A 23,467-nucleotide genomic window follows, 5' to 3' on the forward strand; every position below is an offset into this window, starting at 1 on the left:
GAAGTGCTACCACTGAGTCACAGCTGATACCCACATTGAGATGCATGGCAATTGAAATTGTACAGTAGACTCAACAGCCAATACAAACTGCTCCTACATGTGTGAAGAAAATCTATTTTTCAAACAGCATACAAGTGATTTTTTTTAGTGGGACTACTAACAATAATATGGCATTAAAACAAACTAGTAACTGTGGCAGATTTGACTTAAGTTGTTTAAACCAAGGTTTTATTCACAAGAAAATGAATGAATTTACTTTGTGTGTTTACATGGCACAATTATCAAATTATGTACATTTGTCAATGTAAGTAGAATGACTGCCCTCATACCTCACAATGGAGTTAATCTGTGCACATTTAGGAGAATTTTAAAACTTAACGGAAAAAAGACCAATAGTACTAAGAGTTGAGACCATTTGTAATGTGTTCTTGCTGTTTTAAGAATATCGAACTTTAAATGATACAACATTCAAAATGTTCACTGTCATATAAACAAACACTACTAATAAAGTCAGCTTACATAGTATTTATAATACTCTTGCAGTTGTTGCACGTTACCTCAATATACAGCAGGGAGAGAATGCACATGACAGAACAAATATTGAGACCCTAAACAACTTGACATTGCACCCTACCACAGTGAAAGGGCTTAAGAAATTCATTTTGGGTGCTACTTCATGTTGCTATGTTACCTCTGGACTAAAACACATTTTAAAAAACAAACAATTAGTAAACACAAAGAAGAGGCTCTCAAATCTAATTCCATGTCTATGGTTATATAGTATTGTGCAACAAAAGTAAAACCTCATCAAACAAAACATGTGCATTGTGTTTGTGAGGGATAAAGTACCATATTCTAAATAACACATTGGGCTCTAAAAGTATTAGTCGGCTATGGTAAGCAATAAATAATTACATTTGTCCGCTGTGGTTGATTCTGAGAACTCTAAATTTTCCACATTATTCCATCCACTTTTGTTCTTTGAAGAGAATCTGAATTCCTGCAGCATATTTTGAAGATGTTGTTGCCCAGAAGTACACTCAAAATGCTTGATTGCAAGTCTAATTTCTTTCCTTTTGTTCCTTCCTCTAATGGCCTGTTAAGTAGTCCTGTGTAGAATCAGATGCAAAAGAGTCTGCGTCCTCATTATCAGAGTCATCGCTGCTGTCATCAGCAGCTGGCTCTCCAGTTAGTGCAATACGAGCATAATCATCAGTGTCGATTGATTTGCAGAAGTGAATAGCGTACTTCAGCTTTTCCTCTAACACCTGTTTACAGGAATATCTGGGAAGCTTCAGCAAAAAGAAACAAGTGTACGATTCAGGAAGGAAGTGGTCTGGAGGATTGTACTTGTCCAGCACCTGCCATAGATAGGTGAAAGATAAAGCCAATGTTAACCATCAAATCAAACCAACACTGTAGGCAGACTTCATGCTCTCCTGCCAGCAGGCTTACAACCAGCAGGGGGAGCCCATAAAATTCTGCCCTCCAGCCCCCTTGTCTGCACTAATCCCTTTGCAATTTTACCATGGAAGAGGCAAAGCCCAGGCCAACCAGCCTTCCCAACTAAAGTAATTTTTTTTTGTTGGGGAGGGAGCTGGTGACTCTGCTCAAGCCTCAGATGGGGCACGTCCATTTGCAATCTCCTTTCAGTATCGCAAACTGCCATAAAATAGGCCTGGGCCTATTACTTATTCGCACCTCATCTGTCCACAAGCCCAACATGCCTCACTTCCCCTCCTCTTCCCATTGTGCCTGAAGACTTACATACTTAACTGGTCCTGAACCCCAGGAGTTAGTCATGTCCACTGTGGCTTCTGGTAAGGCTGTAAGCTGCCTATTCCCAACTATTAGATCATAAGACCATATGAAATTGGAGTAGGCCATTCAGGCCCTCAAGTCTGCTGATCCAATATTCTTCACAGCCGCTTCCCTGTGTAAAGACTGGCCGACGGCTCTCTGGGGCAGAACCATCCCAGTTCCAGACAGTTAAATCTCCTTGGAGTGTCAAAGTAATGCATGGTGGCCAGTATTGGCAGGAAGCAGTTCCCACGAAACCTTTCGGCAATGGGCTAGGAAAACTTGCCTTCCCAAGAATCCTGACTCCTATTTCTAACAAATTATCCTATCTGCAGATGTAAAGGACTTAATTTCTCCCTGTTTTCTCCTCTTCATTATCTTTGCATCAAACAGAAGACAGAAGATACATGTTGAGGCACATCTGCACAAGGACCAGCAGTCCTCCACCAATGTCAGTAGTTCTTCATGACAAAACCTGACCCATGATCGTTGGTGCAGGCAGAATTACGGCCAAGGTTACTTCGTCAGAAATACATGCATACACTCTGAATAACTCGCTGAAAATGTAAAAGCCAAAAAAAGCCTTTTGACCCAAAGTTTATTCCTCTAGCAATCTGCATCTAATCACTTCACAGCCTTGCGAGTTAAGCAAAATACCTTTGTCTGCTGGATTATTGCAGGCATTGCTCACTCCAAGTTAAAAGTTGCAGAAAGAAAGTAAGTGAGTAAAATATTTGGATATACACATTTCTATTAATACTGTCCCAAATTCTTGGACTACTTCACGGTCATGAAGTGCTAAACTGTTAACAATTAAACTTCAACAGGCTTTCAAAGTTTTAGGCAAGGAACATTTCAGGAGGTCACCATAATTTCCTAAGTTTTATGTTGCTAATGGGTAAGGGATAAGAGTAGCCCTCAGGCAAAAGTACCAAGCTGGGGGAAGGTTAACTATGGCAATATTAAGGGAATGTGGAATGAGGGCTGCTATTTGAGGCTAAATCCACTCTGTCATATGGGAGTCTTTTAAAAACCAGTTCATTAGAGTTCAGGACCAACAAACTCCTGTGAAAGGGAAGAGTAAGGATGGCAAGATTCAGAAACCTTAGATGATGAGAGAAATTAAGAGCTTAGTCAGAAAAAAAACTGAAGATAGGCAGAACCCTTGAAGAATATAAAGAAAACAGGAAAGAAATTAAACAAAGATTAGGAGGGCTAAAAAGGGGCCATGAAACATCCTTGGAAAACATCACTTAGAAAATACCATGGTGTTTTATATGTATATAAGGAGCAAGAGGGTAGTTAGGTCCAGTCAAGGGCAAAGGAGGGAATTTATGCACAGTGTTAGAGGAAGTAGACGAGGTCCTTAATGAATACTTTGCACAGCATTAACTAAAGAGAAGGACATGGCGGATGGGGAGTCGAGAGAGGGGTACATTGATTTTCTAAGGCATGTCAACATAAAAAGTGTGGTATTGGGGGTTTTGAAAAGTAGTAAGGTAGACAAGTCACCAGGACCTGATGGTATCCATCCCAAAATGTCTAGGGAGGCGAGGGAAGAAATTGTTGAGGTCTTGTATGAAATCTCTGTATCCCTTTTAGTCACAGGATAGGTCCCAAAAGGGATAGAGAATAGCCAATATTGTTCCTTTGTTCAAGAAGGTCAATAGAACATAGAACAGTACAGCACAGTACAGACACTTCGGTCCATGATGCTGTGCCGACCTATTATCCTACTCTAAGATCAAACTACCCTGCATACCCTACATCATCCACGAGTTGCTTAAATATCCCTAATGTATCTGACTCCACTACCACTGCCAGCAGCACATTCCATACACCCACCACTCTGTGTGAAGAATCCACCCCTGACAGCTCCCTTATATTCTCCTTCAATCACCTTACAATTATGCCCCTTCATAATAGTCATTTCCACTCTGGAAAAATTTTTTGGGGTATCCATTCTATCATCTTGTCATCTTGGCTCTTATCATCTGGTACACCTCCATCAACTTCTTCGCTCTAATGAGAAAATTCCAACCTTTAGGTTAAAAAAAAAGTTTCACAAGTTGTTTATCTTCTCAGACTGCTCAGCCCTGATCCTCTAATCTCTCTAAATGAAAACAGGACGAAACATACCTCTTAAAGCCAGAGTGCTGGCACAATGTGCTCTCACACCATTCCAGATTGTATGTGTCAGCCTGCAAACTGGCTCCAACAGCTTGTCTTTTTCTGACGAACAGAAAACTGACCTCTTTCTGACAGTGGTTTGCTTCTGCTCCCCACATTGATCTAACATGTTACGCTCACCTTCTCTTAGTGTTTGCACCTGGACCTTCAACCGCCATGTTCTGTTTGTCGCACTCATTAATGTCTGGCTACATGGTGGCTATACATTAAACCTCTGCTCCCGGGTAAAGGATTGCTAGGTCAAATGGACCTGTATTTCTTCTTGCCCAGGAAGAACTTTTTTTTTTTAAAAATATACGATTGATACCAACTCTTGCAAGTCCTTTTCAAACATTCTTAAATGCAATTATAGATCCTGCAGACATTCTGAGGAAATTATAAAATTGGGATAATCCGGGAATTATAGGGCGCTGAAACTATGTCCGTGGTGACTGAAAAGGAAGCTTGTACTGTCAGCCAAGCCACAATTGTCACTGAAATAGGAAGTTTGAGCATCTCTAGGCCACCATCCAATTGCCTCATTATTGTATGTTTATCTATTGGCAATACCTGAATAACAAAATCCCGTCCCCTGAAGTCTGCAATTGTTCTTGGCAATCGTGTGCGTCCCCACACAAACCGCAGAAAAAGGGAGCGTTCAGTATTGGAAAAGGATTCCATCACTTCCCAGAACCACTGGATTAATGACGCATTTGGTTCTATCCCTTTATATGTGGCGACAGACTTTAAAAGGTGAAGTGGTATATCAGGACTTCCACATACCTGCAACAATACAATGAATGGAATACTTCTGTTAGTTCATATCAAACCTTTCTCTTAGCCTAAGCACTACATTGGCATTTTATGACTAATTCCAAAAATTTTAATTTTTAAAATAACTCACAACAAACATAAAACTCAAACACTGTATGTGGAGGAGATTCGGGGAGAAAATTTCCAGCAGTAACTGGAACTTCAAACAGTTTCCATTAGAGACCACCATGTCTGTTTCTGCAAAATAGTTTCCATGAGAGAAATTGGAATTAACAAGGGATGAACACATTGAGTTAGATGTTGCAGCCCTTCATTTAAAAAAAGGTGGCAGTGGGGTGAGTATGCCCACTGTCCTACTGCTGTCATGTCGCCTTGCCTGTGGCAGGATTAAGAGGCAGGTGTCCTTCTGCCCAGGGCCCAACTGAGCCACTAAGTAGTTATTTAAGGGACTCTTCTCACCTGCAAGGCAGTTGGGTGAGGGATCTCTACTCCATGGAAAGATTGCCAGGCAAACCCTGTCAAATTGGGTAATTCTATGGGGTAAGGTTTGTCTTCGGGGGTACTCTTCGAGCCAAAGGGATCCCCCTTCTGTCAATGATCTTTCCCCTGCAAATCCCAGCCTTCACACCTTTAGTCACACCGTGCAACACAGGACTCAGTGACCACTATCCCCACTTGTTTGAGATTCTGCACATCCATCGATGTGGGTTCCTTCTCCATGTGCAGGCCCAGCAGCAGCCTCTGCTCCCAATGGTACTGGTTAAGGCTGCTGAACCATCAGACAGCTCTTGGAGGTAGGTGCCCACACTAACCAAGTGGCACTAGTTCCTGACAAGATGTGGCCCCTAGTTCCTGCTGACAGCAGTGAATTCATTCCTCACTCTTTGGCTTGGCAATGTGGCCACTGTTACTACAATTAAATACAACCAATTATATTGATCACAAAGCTAGTAATCATCATTTAAACTGAAAGGCTGGGTGAATTAGATCAAATGTTGCCCAAATCCATTCATGAAACAAAGGCCTAGCACAAGATACATAAATACAAGTTAAAGTCACCACAGTCCCAGAGAACCCTAAAGCTGTTCTCTCTGTGATCACTCGTGGTGGTTGACCTAAGAGTTACCATGTTTCAGCGATAGAAAGGAATGAGGAGGGAGGACTTCCATGGGGTTTAGTTAACCGGACAGCTGTTTTGCAATCCAGAGTGGCAACGACAACGTGGATTCAGCACCTGGGCTGGCCAAGGTAACCATTCTCAATCTCATTCCTTGCCCGAGGCATGACGACCCTCAGGTTATACCACCACCAATCATCCCTCTCTAATGAGGGAGCAGCCCGATGACTCGCTGGAACTATGGTGATTTTTTTAAAGAACTTTTGGTTATGGTTTTGAAATTTGTTCACGTCAAAAGTGCCAGCATTGACTAGGTACGCACAGGGAAAAATCCCTGCACCTGAATGGATAGGCTTAACGCATACCCAACATTGGATCTGAGGCATTTGGCCTTATTTAAATAAGATGCGATTATGTGGATGATGGGTGGTTATCTTCATGAAGCTTGCCCATGAATTGACATGGGATTCCAGACAACTGTATTGATGTGAATGGTGTAGGCAGGAGGCAAGGAGTGGATTGTGAAGGAGAGGGGTAAAGGAATCACTAGTGAGAGAAATCCAACCTAGGAGGAAAGAAGCAATTGGGCAGGAGGCAAAGACATTTTGACAATGGATCTAGGTAATGCAGTGTTTCAGAGTTATCCATTCAATTAAATTTCTCTTTTAAAAACCTAACACAAGAAACAGGAACAGCAGTATGTCATTCGGCCCCTCAAACCTGCCTCAACATCGATAAAAATCAAGGCTTCAACTCCATTTCCTCCTGGTTCCAGCTAATACAAACTGGAAACTAGTTGCCCCACACCTGAAAATACAAAATCTAACCACAAAGCATATCATCTAGAAACAACATTAAACTTTCAAATATACTCTCAACCCACCCGAGAGGAAATAGTTTGGCATTAATTCAAAATCAATGCTATTTAAAAATTAATTCTCAACAATTAATAGGTTAAAATAAAGCAATGACGTCTCCGTTATTTAAGCTAATCAGACCATTAAGAATTTTCAGTTTAGAATCTGTCAGAAGGAATTACATACCATTGTTTCCAGTTCATAGCCAGTGAAGAGAGAAAGAAGAGGTACAGGGACAACTCGAGCCATCCCCTCCCGTACAGCAGCAACCTGCTCATCAAATTCGTGCAGCCTGTGACAAACAAAGCACACCAAACAAGAACAGGCATTTTTAGAAAGTCTTGCATTTAAATAGCACTTTTTACAACCACCGAAACATCTCCAAGCCTTTTTTTTTGAGTGGCAGCTTATTGAGGACAGCAACTCCCACAAACAGCTTTGTATTAATGACCAGGTAAACTGTGATGTTATTTGAGGGGTAAACATTTTGGTCAGGACACCAAGAATAACTCCAAAATGATAGCAATGCATCCCTTACAACAAGCCAAACAGGCTCATAAGTCCTCAGTTTAAAACTTATCTGAAACATGACACGTCTGACAGTGCAACGTTGCCTCATGATTGTACTAGTGTGTCAGTCTTAATTTTTGGGCTCAAGCACTTGACTGGGATTGGAATGTGAAATCTTGTACCATGCAGTTGACAGCATTAGTTTTACTAAAATTGATTTTTAATCATAGCTTTTCAAAACTTAAACTAATGCAATAGCAACAAAGGCAATGCTACAAAATGATTCACTTTACCTATAATTTATGGCCAGCCTAACATACTCTGCCCTGTTCTCCAATACAATATGAGTGTGCTTGGAGCTCAGCTGAATATCTTGACCACTGGCACTTGGCACAGTGAATGGCAAAGACATGGCCTCGAACTCCTCAGCTGTGGCTTCGTTATCTCTGATGTACATAAGCCCAGGAATAAAGTCTTTGTCAACCTAAGAGTAAGAACATGGAATAAATAATTGGTATTTTCATCAAATATACATAGACCATTAATACAAGACAACTTTTCTTCAATATAAACAACAAAAAAAAACAAGAAATTTCATATTAGCCAAAATTGACACTAAGTCAAATAAAGTATTATTTGGAGAGGTTGGTCAAATATATAAGGATTCCAAAAAGGCTTGAAAAGGAAGAAAAGTGATAGGAAGACAGGTTTAGGAAGGGAATTCAAGAACATAGGACTAAAATGAATAATGACAATTACCAATGTGAGAAAGTAGTGGGGGCGAGTAAACGGTTTGAACACAAAGCCAGAATCATCTCAATACCTACTACACTGGTGAAGTTAAAGCAATGGGGATGACCACAGAAATCGAGGCATTTAAACACTGCGTGACCTATAAATGAGGGGTCCAGGAGCCAATACAGGAACAGTGTGCAGGACTTGTGATAGAATAGAGTGTTGGCAGCAGAGTTTTAGACAAGTTGAGGTTTAAGGAGAGTGCAATACAGAAGGCCGGCCAGGAGGGAACTGAAGATGGAGAAGCCAGACATGAGGGTTTCAATGAGTGGCAGAGTTGGGCAACGTTGTAGAAGCAGGAACCTCTACTTTGGGAGAAGATATCGAGCTCAGGTCAGGTCAAAAGCATGAAGTCGAACAGCCTTGGCTCACCACAAGACAGTGGCAAAGCTGCAGAGGCATGATCAGTTAAGCCAAACTTTACATAGAGGAATTTGCAGCTCATACAGTATTGCATGTCAGAAATGTAAACACAATTTGTTTGTTTGTAATGTACTGGCAATGCTGCTGCAGACGTCAAGATGCATTACAATTATGAAGTTTATAAGATTGTAATGTCCTGGAACTGTCTTAACAGAAGGTGAACTGTAGGGTATCGTGTGACCTCACCATCAACGCTACCTAGCCAGTGACGCTCTCATCTCGTGAATGAATAAAAAAAAATTCTGAAGTTAGCTTGACCATATGGGTAGTGACCGTTAGACATAAAGGAAGTCCAGATTGGTTTACTGGAATGAGAACACAAGATGGTTAATGCTCAGAGACTGTAGCAGCACCCTGCGTACTTACAGTGCGTAGTCTTTGTCTCCAAAGTTCTAGAATAACGATTCTGTGCAATCCAAGATGGAGAACAGAAAAAAAATGGTGGCTATAACAGCTGCTCTTTTTGAGCTATTTTCAGTGTTGGAGCTTGTTTCCTTGAATTCTAGGAGCAGTAATTGCTGTTTTATAAACTGTTGCAATGTTTTGGAACTTTGGGGGAAAGAGAAAGATCAAAACAACAGCATTTTAAAAAGAAGGAAGACATACCAAGGGCAGTGAACACACAGGCAGTGATTCAAATGGGAAAAGAAACCTACACTGCCGTCTGACCCAGCAGTAACCTGCACAGCTGCTGCCTTTGTTGTCTGTTTTCTGAACATCGGAGTTTGTTCTAAGAAAATAAACAAATGACAAAATTCACAGCTGACCTTGGAGGAAACTGCGTGTGGGAACTCACAGCAGGGCAGCAGCTAAGTGGCATTTTAAAAAGTGTAACCTTACTTGTTTTCTTTTTCAAATCTACAGTACAGTGGGGCTTTTGGTTGGATTACATGCTGTTATTGAGATCTGTCTATTGGATTAAAATGTAAAAACATAGATACTAATCCGGCCTTCAGCAGTGTTATTAGAGCAGTAAGAATGTGTGGAGGTTGACACATTTATAACATTTAAAAGGCACCTGAATGGTTATATAAATCAAAGGGTTTAGAGAGAAATGGGCCAAATGCTGGAAAATGGTACTAGATTTATTCAGAATATCTGGTTGGCAAAGACAAGATGGACCGAAGGGTCTGTTTCCAGGCTATATATTTCTATGAGTCTAAATGGGACAAATTTAAGATTTAAACACTTGTGCCGATTTGGTTCCAAAGTGAAAGAATCGGGAGTCTTAAAGGCAGCTGGGTACAATGCTGACATGATTCATATTGTCACAGAAACTGGGTGAGGTTCTTAATGTAAAATTTGCATCAGCATTAACAAAGGAAAAGGACATGATGGAGCCAAGGGAGGGGCGTGTTCATATTAAAGAGCATGTCAATATAAAAAACATGGTGTTGGGTAAAAAGGTAAAGAAATCATGGAAACAGATTTTGAGAAGGTAAGAATTTGTCAAGCTCTGGGAAAGAACAACTCGGGACCAAATGAATCAGAGGCAACAGAATGCCCAGGTTGAATGACCAAACTCGTGAGGAGTTAAAATGAGGGTGAGAAAGAGGATTGCCAATAATATCTTCATAGTGAAGGACAGTTCCAGGTTGGAATTACCAGGCTTAAAGAGTGTTACGCGGCCTTGATTTGTTTCAGTTAGGTTACAAATTCTGTTCTGTAGGTTACAATATAAGTTGCCTACAAAAGCAATGTTCAGTCCGTACTGCATTAATCTTTTACAGTAAAGACCTTATAATGTATGATCTGGCACATTACCCTTTCTGATATTAAATGGAAGTTCAAATTGCCCTTTTTAAAAAGCTATCAGTATCTTCAAGGTTCAGTAGAAACGGTGGCGGTGGAGGAAAGATCTTTGGGTGACAATTCAGAAACAGTAAGAGAAGTCATTGCTGAGAAGCTCAGGATGCAATTAGATAATAAGAATGGGACCAAGTGAGGCCAGTCCCCTGAGCTACACAACAGAGGCAAGCATTAGAGGATGGTGGTATAGTACACTTTAGTACATTCTGCAGGTGAGATCAAGATGGATGAGCAGAGACAATGCACCATAATCACAGTCATAAAATATATCATTGGTTACTTCAATTAGAGTGTTCCACTGCTATGACAGGAGCAGAAGCTGGACTGGAGAGACTCATGCACATTGTATGGAAAAGGATTTTGTAGAAGAAAGAGGGTTTCGAAACAAGGTTGCCAAAATCAGACAGGTCAACGGTTGTTTGCATATGAATGGGGATAATTGATTTATAACGTTTATATAAAACAAAGTTAGAATATTCTAACTCCAGACAAAAATAGAGTACTTAAAATGTTTATTTATAACAAATGCACAAAGACATAAGCAGAAATATCAGAAATTACCTCACTCAAGTCAGCAATTGTTAGATTCATTCCTGCCAGCTGTTTCCACACTGGTTCAGCCAAATTGAGACTCAGAGGACTGCCTGTACGTATAGCAATGCCTAACAGTACACCTATAACAGAGAACAAAAAATGGCAAGTTCCATGGTAATATAATGTGAAAAGCATGAATAGATCCTAATTATTCCATTTTAACTCTCATGGACAATACAGCAGATAGCAACACATTTTGCACTGTACTTTGCTTCAACTGCACTCTGCAAAACTTACCACTCATTTTCTGGATGGTCATTAAAAGCTTAAAATAAAATTAAGGATTTAAAATCAAGCTTCCAGTGTGACGGAGTCAGATCCAATAGCGTCAACATCCAACATCTTATACACATACGAGATAGTAAGCACTGCAGATGCTGGACGTCAGAGTCAATAAAATGTGGAGCCGGAGCAGCACAGCAGGTCTGACAGCATCTGAAGTGCAGGCAAGTTCATGTTTTGTGTCGGGATCCTTCATCAGGCTGCTGTGGGATGAAGGGAGCACAGAAATAAATGGGGGAGGGTGGGGCTGGCTAAAGGTAGGTGGGATGGTGATAAGTGGATGCAGGTAAGAGAGTGTAGAGATTGGTCAATGGAAAAAGAGTGGGGTGGATAGGTGTTAAGGGAGATGGACAGGTTGTGTCAGATCAAGGAGGCAGGGATGAGTGGGGCAGCTGGACATTGAATGAGGCTGGGGATAGGGAGATTTTGAAGCTGATGAATTCTATGTTGAAGCTATTGGGCTGAAGGCTCCCAAGGTGGAATATAAAGGTGTTGTTCCTCCAGTTTACATGTGGCCTCATTGTGATAATGAAGGTGGCCCAGAATGGACATGTTGCCAAGGGAGTGGGAAGGGCAGTTGAAATGGCTGGCAACCAGAAGGTAGTGTTTACTGGAGCACACAGAGTAATGATGCTCCATGAATTGGTCACCAAGTCTGCACATGATCTCTCCGGTATGGAGGAGACTGCATCAGGAGCAACGGATGCAATAGACCAGGTTGCAAGATGTGAATCTATTGGATTTGGAATGACTGTTTGAGGCCTTGGACAGAGGTGAGAGGGGAGGTGTAGGGGCAGGTAAGCACTTCCTGCGGTTGCAGGCAAAAGTGCCTCAGTGGTTAGCACTGCAGCCTCACAGCACCAGGGACCCGGGTTCGATTCCAGCCTCAGGTAACCGTCTGTGTCGAGTTTGCACATTCTCCCCGTCAGCGTGGGTTTTCTCCGGGTGCTCCGGTTTCCTCCCACAGTCCAAAGATGTGCAGGCTAGGTGGATTAGCCATGCTAAATTGCCCGTAGTGTTCAGGGGTGTGTGGGTTACAGGGGGATGGGTCTGTATGGGATGTTTCAAGAGGCGGTGTGGACTTGTTGGGCCAAAGGGCACGTTTCCACACTGTAGGGAATCTAACCTAATCTCTCCATGCATTGTTGGTAGCCGACTTAGCACCAACAACAATTTCACACCCAATGACGCCCACAGCTATTTGACTACAGCTCCTCTCAACCAACCTCTTGCAAAAATGCAATCCCACATTCCCAATTCCTCCGCATTCGCAGCATCTGCTCCTGGGATGAGGCATTCTACTCTCAGACATCCTAGATGTGCTCCTACTTCAAGGAACTGAATTTCCCTTCTCCCATGATCCATAATGTCCTAAACCACATCTCCTGCATTTTCTGCACTTCTGCCCTAAAATCCCCTCCTCCAGCAACAAGGAGAGAGTCCCCCAATCCTCATATACCACGCTGCCAGTCTCCAAATCCAAAGCATCGACCTCCACCATTTTCACCACCTGCAATCAGACCCCACCACCAAAAAGATAATTCCTTCCCTGCCCCTATCTGCTGTCCGTAGGGACCACTCACTCCATGACTCCTTTGACCACTCCACACCAACCCTTCCACCACACCTGGCAGCTTTTCCTGTAACCATGGGAAGTGCTACACCTGCCTCTACACCTCCGCTCTCACTTCCGTCCGGAGGTCCCAAACAATTATTTCAAATAAGGAGGATTTTCAGAGGATACCACAGGATAAAGATATGCTGGAAACCTGGACTGAGAAATGGATCATGGAGTTTAATCCAGGCAAGTACGAGGTGATGCATTTTAGAAGGTCTAATGCAGGAGGGAAAAATAAAAATCAGTACCCTTAGTTGCATCAACATACAGAACGATCTAGGCTTAAAGGCCCACAGCTCCCTGAAAGTGGCAATAGAAATGGATAGGGTGGTCGAGGTGGCATATGACATACTTGTCTTGCATGGAGTATAAAAATTGGCAAGTTACGATGCAATTGTTCAGAACTTTGGTTAGGCCCCATTTGGAATACAGTCTGGGTCGCTGCACTAACAGAAAGATTTTTGAGGCTTCGATGAGGGTACAAGAACAATTCACAAGGACCTGGTTTGGAGGGTATCAGATTGGGCAAACTTGCTTGTTTTCACTCAAACAAAGGATGAGGGGTGATCTCTTTACAAAATTGAGAGGGGCGTGGACAGTCACAGGGTATTTTTTTCAGGGTAGAAATGTCAATTACGAGGCAACGTAGATTTAAGGTAAAAGGGGGAATTGATCATAGGCGATGAGAGGCAAGTTTATTTCTTACTTACAGGGTGGTAAGTGCTTGGACTGCGCTGCCAGAGGTGATAGGGTAGGTGGATAAAATAGTAATATTTAAGAGGCATCTTGACAGATAGATGAATAGACAGGGAATACTGGACTACAGATCACAAAGGCAAAATGTTTTTAGTTTAGAGAGGCAATATATTGGCACAGTCTTGGGCCAAAGGATCTATTCCTGTGCTGTACTGTTCTCTATCTTCAGTTGAAATTGTGAAACTCAACGTGCATCTTTTCTGGGCTGCATAACCTTACATCACAATGGATGGTGTATTTATTCATTAACTGAATAACGAAGCTTACTTATTGAATTAACAAAGTGCAAACTTCAATAGACATTAATAGCCCACATACCTAGAAATCTGAACATGTTCATGTGCAACTGCGATTTGGCAGCTGGATTTAAGAGAAAGCAGTCTCGGTTGGCTCCAGATTCATCCCTTCCATTTGGGGTAACAATCAACAACGGCGTCAAACCATTTTGAAGCTCTTCACACATCTCTGCAATCGATTCACTGTAGCCTCCACCACAATCATCCACTGATTCACCTGGACAAAGAAACAAGTTTCAATCAGATAAATGTTCCTCAGCAACTAAGATGCAAAATTTTTGCAGCGTTGTATAAATTGCATATGCTAAGGAGTGCCAACCATGACAAAGAACATTGTTAAAACTTACAAAAGACTGAATATAATTGATAATAAGTAGAATTCTGACACCAGTTTTTGCAAACTGATGTATCAATTAACACCCTAACTATTTCAGGTTGTGATTCTTGATGTGGCATTGAATCACAGGCCAAGAAATTGCCAGGGTTGACCTAGCTTAGCAACTGGGAGCGAAAAATGTCCTCAATCATCTTGAACTGCAGAAGTAGTTGAGGGACATGTCAAGCAATTACAAACACTTAATGAATCAATTACTAAACTCAAAAACATAAGGTGAATGTCCACATGTGGACATTAGGTATGGTCAAGATTAGGTTTGCACATAATGCTTTCCAGTAAAATGCTGACCACATTCACAATGAATGCCCACATATGGCAAGTAGACCCCTAGGTAAAATATCAGTTTCCAATGAAATCTTAAACAGCATATGCCACACTCGAGGTTGGGGGGAGCAAGAGTTACTGACTTTATCTTCAGCCTTGGGCGACTGTCTGTGCGGAGTTTGCACATTCTCCCCATGTCTGCATGGGTTTCCTCCAGGTGCTCTGGTTTCCTCCCACAGTCCAAAGATGTGCAGGGTAGGTGGATTGGCCGTGCTAAATTGCCCACAGTACCCAGGGATGTTTAGGTAGCCAGGTTGGACATGTGAAATGCAGGGTTAGGGGAATGGGTCTGGGTGGGATATTCTTCAGAGGGGCGGTGTGGACTTATCGGGCCAAATGGCTGTTTTCACTCTGTAGGGATTCTATAATTCTTGTGTATCAAAAGAAATTAGAATCCAGTTCTTGGGCTCTCACTGAGCTAGAAGTTGGCTTCTGATTAAAATCAACATTAGGGAGAAAACAAAATGAATTTTTATCCCCTCCCCCTACTTGTGGCCCACACAAAAAAAAAGCAGCAAAACAAAAGGTTAGTTACATAACTAAACATACCAACAAACTTGACTTTCCAGACTCTGTGAGGGAGCAACAAGCTATCAGGACTGAGCGAACTCATCTTAGCACACATCTGACCAAAAACAGACTTTGTGCCATCAGGACCTGCCAAACCTCCTTTACTTCTGGAACGTTTGACCTGAAGGGAAAGATCAATTTTAATCAAAGCCAAAGCCAGGTTGAAAAGCAAAAGCAGTGACATATTTCAAAAGCCATGGCAGAAATTCAAATACCAGGTGGTGATTGGACCACGAGTATCCAGTACACATTCGCTGCCTTTGCTCAAAGCTTTGTCACTACGATTGATTTCTGAAGTCTTCTCCACATTCACCTCTGCCCTTCAGAAAGACTAAATGAGGTCTAAGCCCTCACCCATGCAGGTATGGCCCCAATAAGCAGTGCTGGTTCCCTACGAGAGTTCAAGGCTCTTCCACCTCATTGCATCAAATATGGAAAAAAAACTTCTTCAGCCTCAGGTAACAACTGGCACTTCTGGGATATTGTGTGCCTGGTTGTTCCTACATCTCAAATGATAACCTTCCAGCTAAAACATTGCTGTCTTCTAAACTCCTGTTGATGTGGCCAGGTAAGGCTTCTGAAGAGATCAAGGCACAGACTTGAGAAATTTTAAATCTAGGGATTGTGAGCAACCACAGCAGAAATGCCTAAGCGGGATTCTGTGCGTCATATGTGGCAAGGGGGTTGAGATGAGTGTGTTAAGCTAATAACTGGTTGCAGAGAAAGGAGTGAGTTGTCATCCGAAATGATACTGGAGTAGGAAGTGCTTTGGCATGGACAGTTTGGGCCAAAGGGCTTGTTTCTAAGCTGTAAGTCTGTGACTGTAGGCAGAGGAGACCAAGGACCAACAGTGTTTCACGTGGTTCAGTTAAGTCCAGCAAACACCTAAAAACAACTGAACATAAGGCAATGTCAAAGTTGCAGCCTATAGACTTGAAAGATTAAAGAAAAAACCTCCTTAAACCCAACATTACCTCAGTAGAACTTCCCCAGAAGAACTTTTTCAAAGGTGGATTGGCAGGGATTAATCTATGCAACAGTATTACAATGAGATTAGAAGCAATCAGCAGAACCCAATATATTTCACAGAAGAGAAAACTTTAAAAATTATTCTGTAATAGGCAAATCATTCTAAAGCCTCCATTTTTTCTCATCTTCACTCTTATTGCAACCTATATATTCCTGTGTTTCATTATTTTTGCTCTGAACTCTCTGCTTTTGCACTTGAACTACATTGACCATCACCTTACATTTTCTTACTTTTTAATAAATCCAGTCATACCTAGCTGTCTGCTCCTACAACTATCATAACCCTGGCCCTCAAAACGGAAAAGCTCCTCTATTCACTTCCCTGCGAACAGTCTTCACTGCATCTTACAACCTACAAGCTTTCAACCCATTATTGCTTCTCATTAAGTCTCCAACTTTCAGCAACTTTAGCAATGTCCTGTACTATGATGTTGCCCTATACCAGAGGTCATGTCTCTTTGCCAAGTTTTCTTTGTTCAAATCATTCTTTAATACAATAAAATCTGAACATCTTATTGAAATGGACTCCTGAAACAACATTTCCAAAATTCAAGGGCAAAAGTCTGCCCTCAGGGCAAAATGCAAGGAAAGAATCAGCTGTAAGACCAGATTTACACCTTAACTCATTCAAAAACAGTGTTCTTCTTTGATAAAATGCTATCTGACCACAAAGTTTAGAGAGCCAAATATTACTTATTCAAAGTGAGAAAGGAGTCTTGTTAAATTTAATTACATGCATTGCCTGAATGATTGGCTTGGGCAACCTCAAGGTACAAATATTTAACAATAGCTGGTAAAAAGGCCAAGGTTCCAGTTTTAAAAGATTTACTGGGATTTTGCTGCACAAGGCCAAGGTTCCAGTTTTAAAAGATTTACTGGGATTTTGCTGCACAAGGCCAAGGTTCCAGTTTTAAAAGATTTACTGGGATTTTGCTGCACAATTGTACCTGAATTCTGTTAAGCTCCACAACAGGCCCATGCTGTCGATCTCGGACCATCGTCGCTTGGACTACCTTGCGAAAAGCAGCTTCCTGCAATATAATGTTGAAGTTGTTAGCACAGTGCCAGGTGAACTGCTCAGATAACTGTGCTAATAAAGAGCATAAGACAAATGATCAGAAATGGGGGAGGCGATGGCCTAGTGGTATTATCGCTGAACTGTTAATCCAGAGACCAGGCAACAGTCTGGGGACCCAGGTTTGAATCCCGCCACAGCAGATGGTGGAATTTGAATTTTTAAAAATCTGGAATTAAGACTCTAACGATGACCACGAATCCATTGCCAATTGTTGGAAAAAACACTTCTGGTTCACTAATGTCCCTACAGGAAGGAAACTGCCAGCCTTACCTGGTCTGGCCTGCATGTTGACTCTTACCTGCTCTCTGAGCAATTAGCGATGGGCAATAAACGCTGCCTAGCCAGTGACGACCTCACCCAGTGAATGAATCAAAAAAATTGTATTTGCCTTTCTACCTACCGACTCAACCTGCAAGTTTGCTTTCAGGGAATCCTGGACCAGGACTCCCAAGTCCCTCTGCATGTCAGATTTCTGAATTTTCTCCCCATTTAGAAAATAGTCTATGCCTCTGTTCTTCTTAGCAAAGTGCACGGCCTTGCACTTTCCCACATTGTATTCCACCTGCCACTTCTTTGCCCACTCTCCTCACCTGTCTAAATCCTTCTGTAGCCTCCCTGACTCCTCAATACTACTTGCCTGTCCACTTCTTTGTAATACTCTCAGTTCCTTCATCTGGATCATTAATATGTAAAGTGAATAGTTGTGGTCCCAACACTGACCCTTATTGAACACCACCAGTTACCAGCTTCCATCCTGGGAAAGACTCTTTTAATCCCACTCTCTGCTTTCTGCCAGACAGCTAATCTTCTGTTCATGCTAGCAGCTTGCCTCTAACAGCATGGGCCCTCAGCATCCTCCTATGCGGCACCTTGTCAAAGGCTTTTTGTAGGTCACATCCATTGGCTTGCCAATGAAACCTGCTCATTACTTCCTCAAAGAATTCCAACGAACTTGTCAGGTATGACCTCCGCTTGATGAAACCATGCTGACTTTGCCCTATTTTACCATGCACCTCCAAGTATTCAGAACTCTCATCCTTCACAGTGGACTTAAAAATCTTACCAACAACTGAGTCAGGCCTGCAATTTCCTGTCTTTTCCCTCACTCCCTCATTGGTTGTGGGGGGGGGGGGGGGTGCGCGTGTTTAAAACATTAGCACTTTGTCATCCTCTGGGACCCTCCCTGTCTCCAGTGATTCCTGAAGGATTACCACTGACACCTCTACAATTTTTTCAGCTATTTCCTTCAGAACTCTGTTGTAGTCCATCTGGTCCAGGTGACTTATCCACCTTCAAGCCCATCAGTTTTTTCTCACAACTACTCCTTGGTGTATGGCCACCAGACTCACCTGCGCCTGACTCTCGAATTTTTGGGATGTTATTTGTATCTTCCCCCATGAAGTCTGACGCAGAGTACTAGGTCAGTTCCTTCATTTCTTTTCTCCCCTTTACTACTTCTCCAGTGTCATTTTCCAGCAGCCCAATGTCCACTTTTGCCTTTCTTTTGTCTTTAATATATCTAAAGAAACTCTTGCAACCTTCTTTTATATTACCAGCTAGCTTACCCTTATATTTAATCTTCTCCCTCATTTATTTTTTGGGTCCTCTGTTGGTCTTTGTGGGCTTCCCAATCCACTGGCTTCCTAATGCCCTTTGCCCCATTTAATGCTGTCTCTTTTCCTGTTATGGTGTCCCTGACTTTCCTAGTCAGACATGGTTGCCTCCCTTTTTTTCCCCAGGGATGAAATTTTGCTGTGTTTCCCAAATTACTCCCACAAAATCCTATCATTTCTGTTTCACTATCTTTCCCACTAGGCTTCTCTCCCAGTCAATTCTGATCATCTCCCCTCTCGTACCTTGTAGATGCCTTCATTCAACTGTAATACCATCACATCTGATTTGCTTAGTCAAACACAACTTAAAAATTGTTCAAACCAAAATTACAACGCTTAAGTTCAAAAGGATATGTTTCACTTACTATCCCCCAAATGGTCAGCTTTGAATTCTATTTCTTGCTCCTTCCCCATATCCTTACGTTCTTTTCAAATTTTACCCCAGTTTTAACAATAGCATTAAACAATGCTATGGTCACTGCCACCATACAACTTATAGTGAAGTATACCAAGTTCTAACAATGTTCTATGAAGGTTTCTGCTCATTTTTCCCTCTTTGATCTTCAAAGCAAAAACACAATTGAATGATTTTTGATTTGTAGAAACATTTTTTGACAAACTGGCCTCAACAACATTTCTTCAGCAAGATAACCTGCTTATTTTTTCTGTAAATGCCATTATTATGCCATTAACATTTCAAGAAATAAACTTGGCTGCGGTTTCTGCAGTTTCTGCTTTTGTTGTAGCTAATGTCAATTCAAACATTGCAAATGCAAGATGGAGCTGCTGGCTCCATACACTCTCCATTATTTTACGATATGTGAAAGTTTTGACAAAGATGACTATTCCCAAAAGCTAAGCCCACTGTCAAAATAGAGTCTTACCTTGCCCTGTGATATTAATATTCCACGTAAAGTATCAAGTCCAACTGAAGGGCCTTGCCCAGTTTCATCAAGTCGACCTTCCAAATCAAACATTGGAATACAGGGACAGAAGAGTTCAGAGATATGGTGTAGTAGTAACAGTCTATTCCGCAATGAGATTATTGGAATTTCCTGGAGGTAGTTGTATTCCATTGGAATCTTAAATAAATAAGAAATACACACAGATTTTAAAAATTTACTTTAAAAGATGTTAATTGCAATTAAAAGTTGCTAACACTGCTTGGCTCTGAAGGGGACAGCAATGAAAGTTAATTACTTTCCAATCACAAATGCATGCTGCTGTCAACTTAACTTACAAGAACATTTGGAATTAACCACTGGTGTTATTAACTAACCTGTGATGGGAGCTTTCCTGCATTGGCAGGTTTGCTGGTTGACCATGCCAAGGTGTGGGCTGAACCACATGCAACACGATTAATCTTTTTTCCTTGCAGTGCAGTTACCAAGCGTGGCCGCTGGATGGCATTAGTCGTCCCGTCTCCGAGCTGCCCTTCGTCATTGTCTCCCCATGTATAAACTTCTCCTTGTTAGAAATGGAAAAATGAAAAAGGTATATAGAATCATGGTGTCGTACAGCATGAAAACAAACCCTTCAGTCCAAGCCAAACATAATCTCAAACTAAATTAGTCCTATGTGCCTGCTAATGGCCCATATCCCTCCAATCCTTTCCTACTCATGCACCTATCCAAATGTCTTTTAAGCATAACACATTCACCACTTACTCTGCAAGTTCATTAATTGCCCCTTATGTCAATTTTTTAAAATCTGTCTCTTCTCACCTTTAAAACGTGCTCCCTAGTCTTGAATTTCCCCATAACAGGGAAAAGGCAACTTTCATGAACCCTACCTACACCCTCATGTTTTTATAAAACTCTATAATGTCGTCTCTCAAACTCCTGCATTCTAGTGACAACAATCCCAGCCTCTCTCTATAACTCAAACCGGGATGTGAGTTTGCTCACTGAGCTGGAAGGTTAGTTTTCAGACGTTTCGTCACCATTCTAGGTAACATCATCAGTGAGCCTCCGACAAAGCGCTGGTGTTATGTCCCGCTTTCTATTTATCTGGTTAGGTTTTCTTGTTAAGATAAATAGAAAGCGGGACATAACACCAGCGCTTCGTCAGAGGCTCACTGATGATGCTACCTAGAATGGTGACGAAACGTCTGAAAACTAACCTTCCAGCTCAGCGAGCAAACTCACATCCAGAACCTCAACCTGAGCTAAAAATCTTCTCAAAACTCGATAACTCAAACCTTCCATACCTGGCAACATCTTGGTAAATCTCTTCTGAACCCTCTCCAAACTTAATTTCCTTCCAATAACTGGGCTCTCAGAACTGGACACACAGTGTTCCAGAAGAAGTCTCACCAATGTCCTGTACAACCTCAACATGACTTCCCAACTATACTCAAAGGCCAACTCTGGACAATGAAAGATAATGGGAACTGCAGATGCTGGAGAATCCGAGATAACAAAGTGTGCTCCTAAGATGCTGCTTGACCTGCTGTGTTCATCCAGCTCCACACTGTTATCTATGGAGAATTAATCCTTTTTTTAAATAAAAACACAATTCAATATTTAGGTCAAAGAATATATGCTTTTCCATTTTTCTCCCCTCTTACTCATTTCCATTTTTATTCCCCTAGTTTAAAACATATGGGCTGTTATACAAATCTACAAAGGAATATGTTCTCTCCAGTTGACCATTGAGTAAATAGATAAGGTACAATGTATTTGGCAAAAAGAAACCTAACAGTAATTATCATTAAGCATTATACAAGCACCTAACATGTCAAACTTCTTTACATAGATTTTAATAAAAGCATTAAACAATATGACCAGAACCTATTAAAATAAAAAGAGGCATGAAAGACAATGTTAAACAGTACTCAAACGGACAATAAAATTGTTGACAGTAAATTAAAGGAGCTAGTCAATTTTGTAATTAAAATTGTACCAAACTCCTGATGGTGCTGTAGTTCAATTAGCCTGCATTAGCTTATCTATAAAGCTTTGAAAATATCTTACAAGTCTTACCATCCTCAGTGCAGCATACACAATGCAAAGATCCAGTTGCAATAGCGATCACCTTCTTCCCTTGTAACCCCTGGACTTGCCGAGGTCTCCTGACATGATCATCAGAGCCATGACCCAACCTATGGTAGTCACCTTTACCCCTGTAAAGGCAAACACTACGTCATTAATTTGACAGGGCGATCGGTTAGCTTAGTTGATTGATTGATTGATGCCACTTGTACCAACATGCAGTGAAGCGTTGTTTTGCATGTCTTACTGGCAGACTGTACCATACAATGTATGTCAGGGCAGCAGAACAGAGTGCATAATAGTGTTACAACCACAGAGAAGGTGTGGGGGTGGGTGGGGAGAGACAGCGCGCGCGCGCGCGAGAGCGAGGGAGAGACAGCGCGCGCGCGCGCGCGAGAGCGAGGGAGAGACAGCGCGCGCGCGCGCGGAGAGCGAGAGCGAGGGAGAGACAGCGCGCGCGCGAGAGCGAGGGAGAGACAGCGCGCGCGCGAGAGCGAGGGAGAGACAGCGCGCGCGCGAGAGCGAGGGAGAGACAGCGCGCGCGCGCGAGAGCGAGGGAGAGACAGCGCGCGCGCGCGAGAGCGAGAGCGAGACAGCGCGCGCGCGCGAGAGCGAGAGCGAGGGAGAGACAGCGCACGCGCGCGAGAGCGAGAGCGAGACAGCGCGCGCGCGCGAGAGCGAGAGCGAGAGCGAGGGAGAGACAGCGCGCGCGCGCGAGAGCGAGAGCGAGGGAGAGACAGCGCGCGCGCGCGAGAGCGAGGGAGAGACAGCGCGCGCGCGCGAGAGCGAGGGAGAGACAGCGCGCGCGCGCGAGAGCGAGGGAGAGACAGCGCGCGCGCGCGAGAGCGAGGGAGAGACAGCGCGCGCGCGCGAGAGCGAGGGAGAGACAGCGCGCGGCGCGCGAGAGCGAGGGAGAGACAGCGCGCGCGCGCGAGAGCGAGGGAGAGACAGCGCGCGCGCGCGAGAGCGAGAGAGAGACAGCGCGCGCGCGCGCGAGCGAGAGCGAGGGAGAGACAGCGCGCGCGCGCGAGAGCGAGAGCGAGGGAGAGACAGCGCGCGCGCGCGAGAGCGAGAGCGAGGGAGAGACAGCGCGCGCCGCAGCGCGAGAGCGAGAGCGAGGGAGGAGACAGCGCGCGCGCGCGAGAGCGAGAGCGAGAGCGAGGGAGAGACAGCGCGCGCGCGCGCGAGAGCGAGGGAGAGACAGCGCGCGCGCGCGAGAGCGAGGGAGAGACAGCGCGCGCGCGCGAGAGCGAGGGAGAGACAGCGCGCGCGCGAGAGCGAGGGAGAGACAGCGCGCGCGCGCGAGAGCGAGAGCGAGGAGAGACAGCGCGCGCGCGCGAGAGCGAGGGAGAGACAGCGCGCGCGCGCGAGAGCGAGGGAGAGACAGCGCGCGCCGCGAGAGCGAGGGAGAGACAGCGCGCGCGCGCGAGAGCGAGGGAGAGACAGCGCGCGCGCGCGAGAGCGAGGGAGAGACAGCGCGCGCGCGAGAGCGAGGGAGAGACAGCGCGCGCGCGCGAGAGCGAGGGAGAGGGAGAGACAGCGCGCGCGCGCGAGAGCGAGGGAGAGGGAGAGACAGCGCGCGCGTGCGCGCGAGAGCGAGGGAGAGGGAGAGACAGCGCGCGCGCAAGAGCGAGGGAGAGGGAGAGACAGCACGCGCGTGCGC

General features: G+C 43.5%; 1 protein-coding gene across 9 annotated transcripts in view; it reads right to left on the reverse strand.

Moving 5' to 3' along the window:
• Positions 1-211: 211 nt before the first annotated feature.
• Positions 212-23,467, reverse strand: part of herc2 (HECT and RLD domain containing E3 ubiquitin protein ligase 2) — a 218,449-nt gene continuing 195,193 nt past the window's right edge. For 7 of the 9 annotated variants that reach the window (XM_048532268.2, XM_048532264.2, XM_048532265.2 and 4 more), the window contains 11 exons: positions 21,796-21,935; positions 20,091-20,278; positions 19,696-19,893; positions 17,068-17,151; positions 15,071-15,212; positions 13,823-14,017; positions 10,816-10,928; positions 7,521-7,711; positions 6,904-7,009; positions 4,540-4,752; positions 212-1,361 (listed from right to left, as the gene is read on the reverse strand). In XM_048532268.2, coding sequence (XP_048388225.1) covers positions 1,089-1,361; positions 4,540-4,752; positions 6,904-7,009; positions 7,521-7,711; positions 10,816-10,928; positions 13,823-14,017; positions 15,071-15,212; positions 17,068-17,151; positions 19,696-19,893; positions 20,091-20,278; positions 21,796-21,935 — 1,843 coding nt within the window. In that variant the 3' untranslated portion in view covers positions 212-1,088. The remainder of the gene's footprint in view (positions 1,362-4,539; positions 4,753-6,903; positions 7,010-7,520; positions 7,712-10,815; positions 10,929-13,822; positions 14,018-15,070; positions 15,213-17,067; positions 17,152-19,695; positions 19,894-20,090; positions 20,279-21,795; positions 21,936-23,467) is intronic. The other 2 variants (XM_059646786.1, XM_048532261.2) reach the window with 1 other exon arrangement.

This window comes from Stegostoma tigrinum, chromosome 6 (assembly GCF_030684315.1).
Source record: "Stegostoma tigrinum isolate sSteTig4 chromosome 6, sSteTig4.hap1, whole genome shotgun sequence".
NCBI lineage: Eukaryota > Metazoa > Chordata > Chondrichthyes > Orectolobiformes > Stegostomatidae > Stegostoma > Stegostoma tigrinum.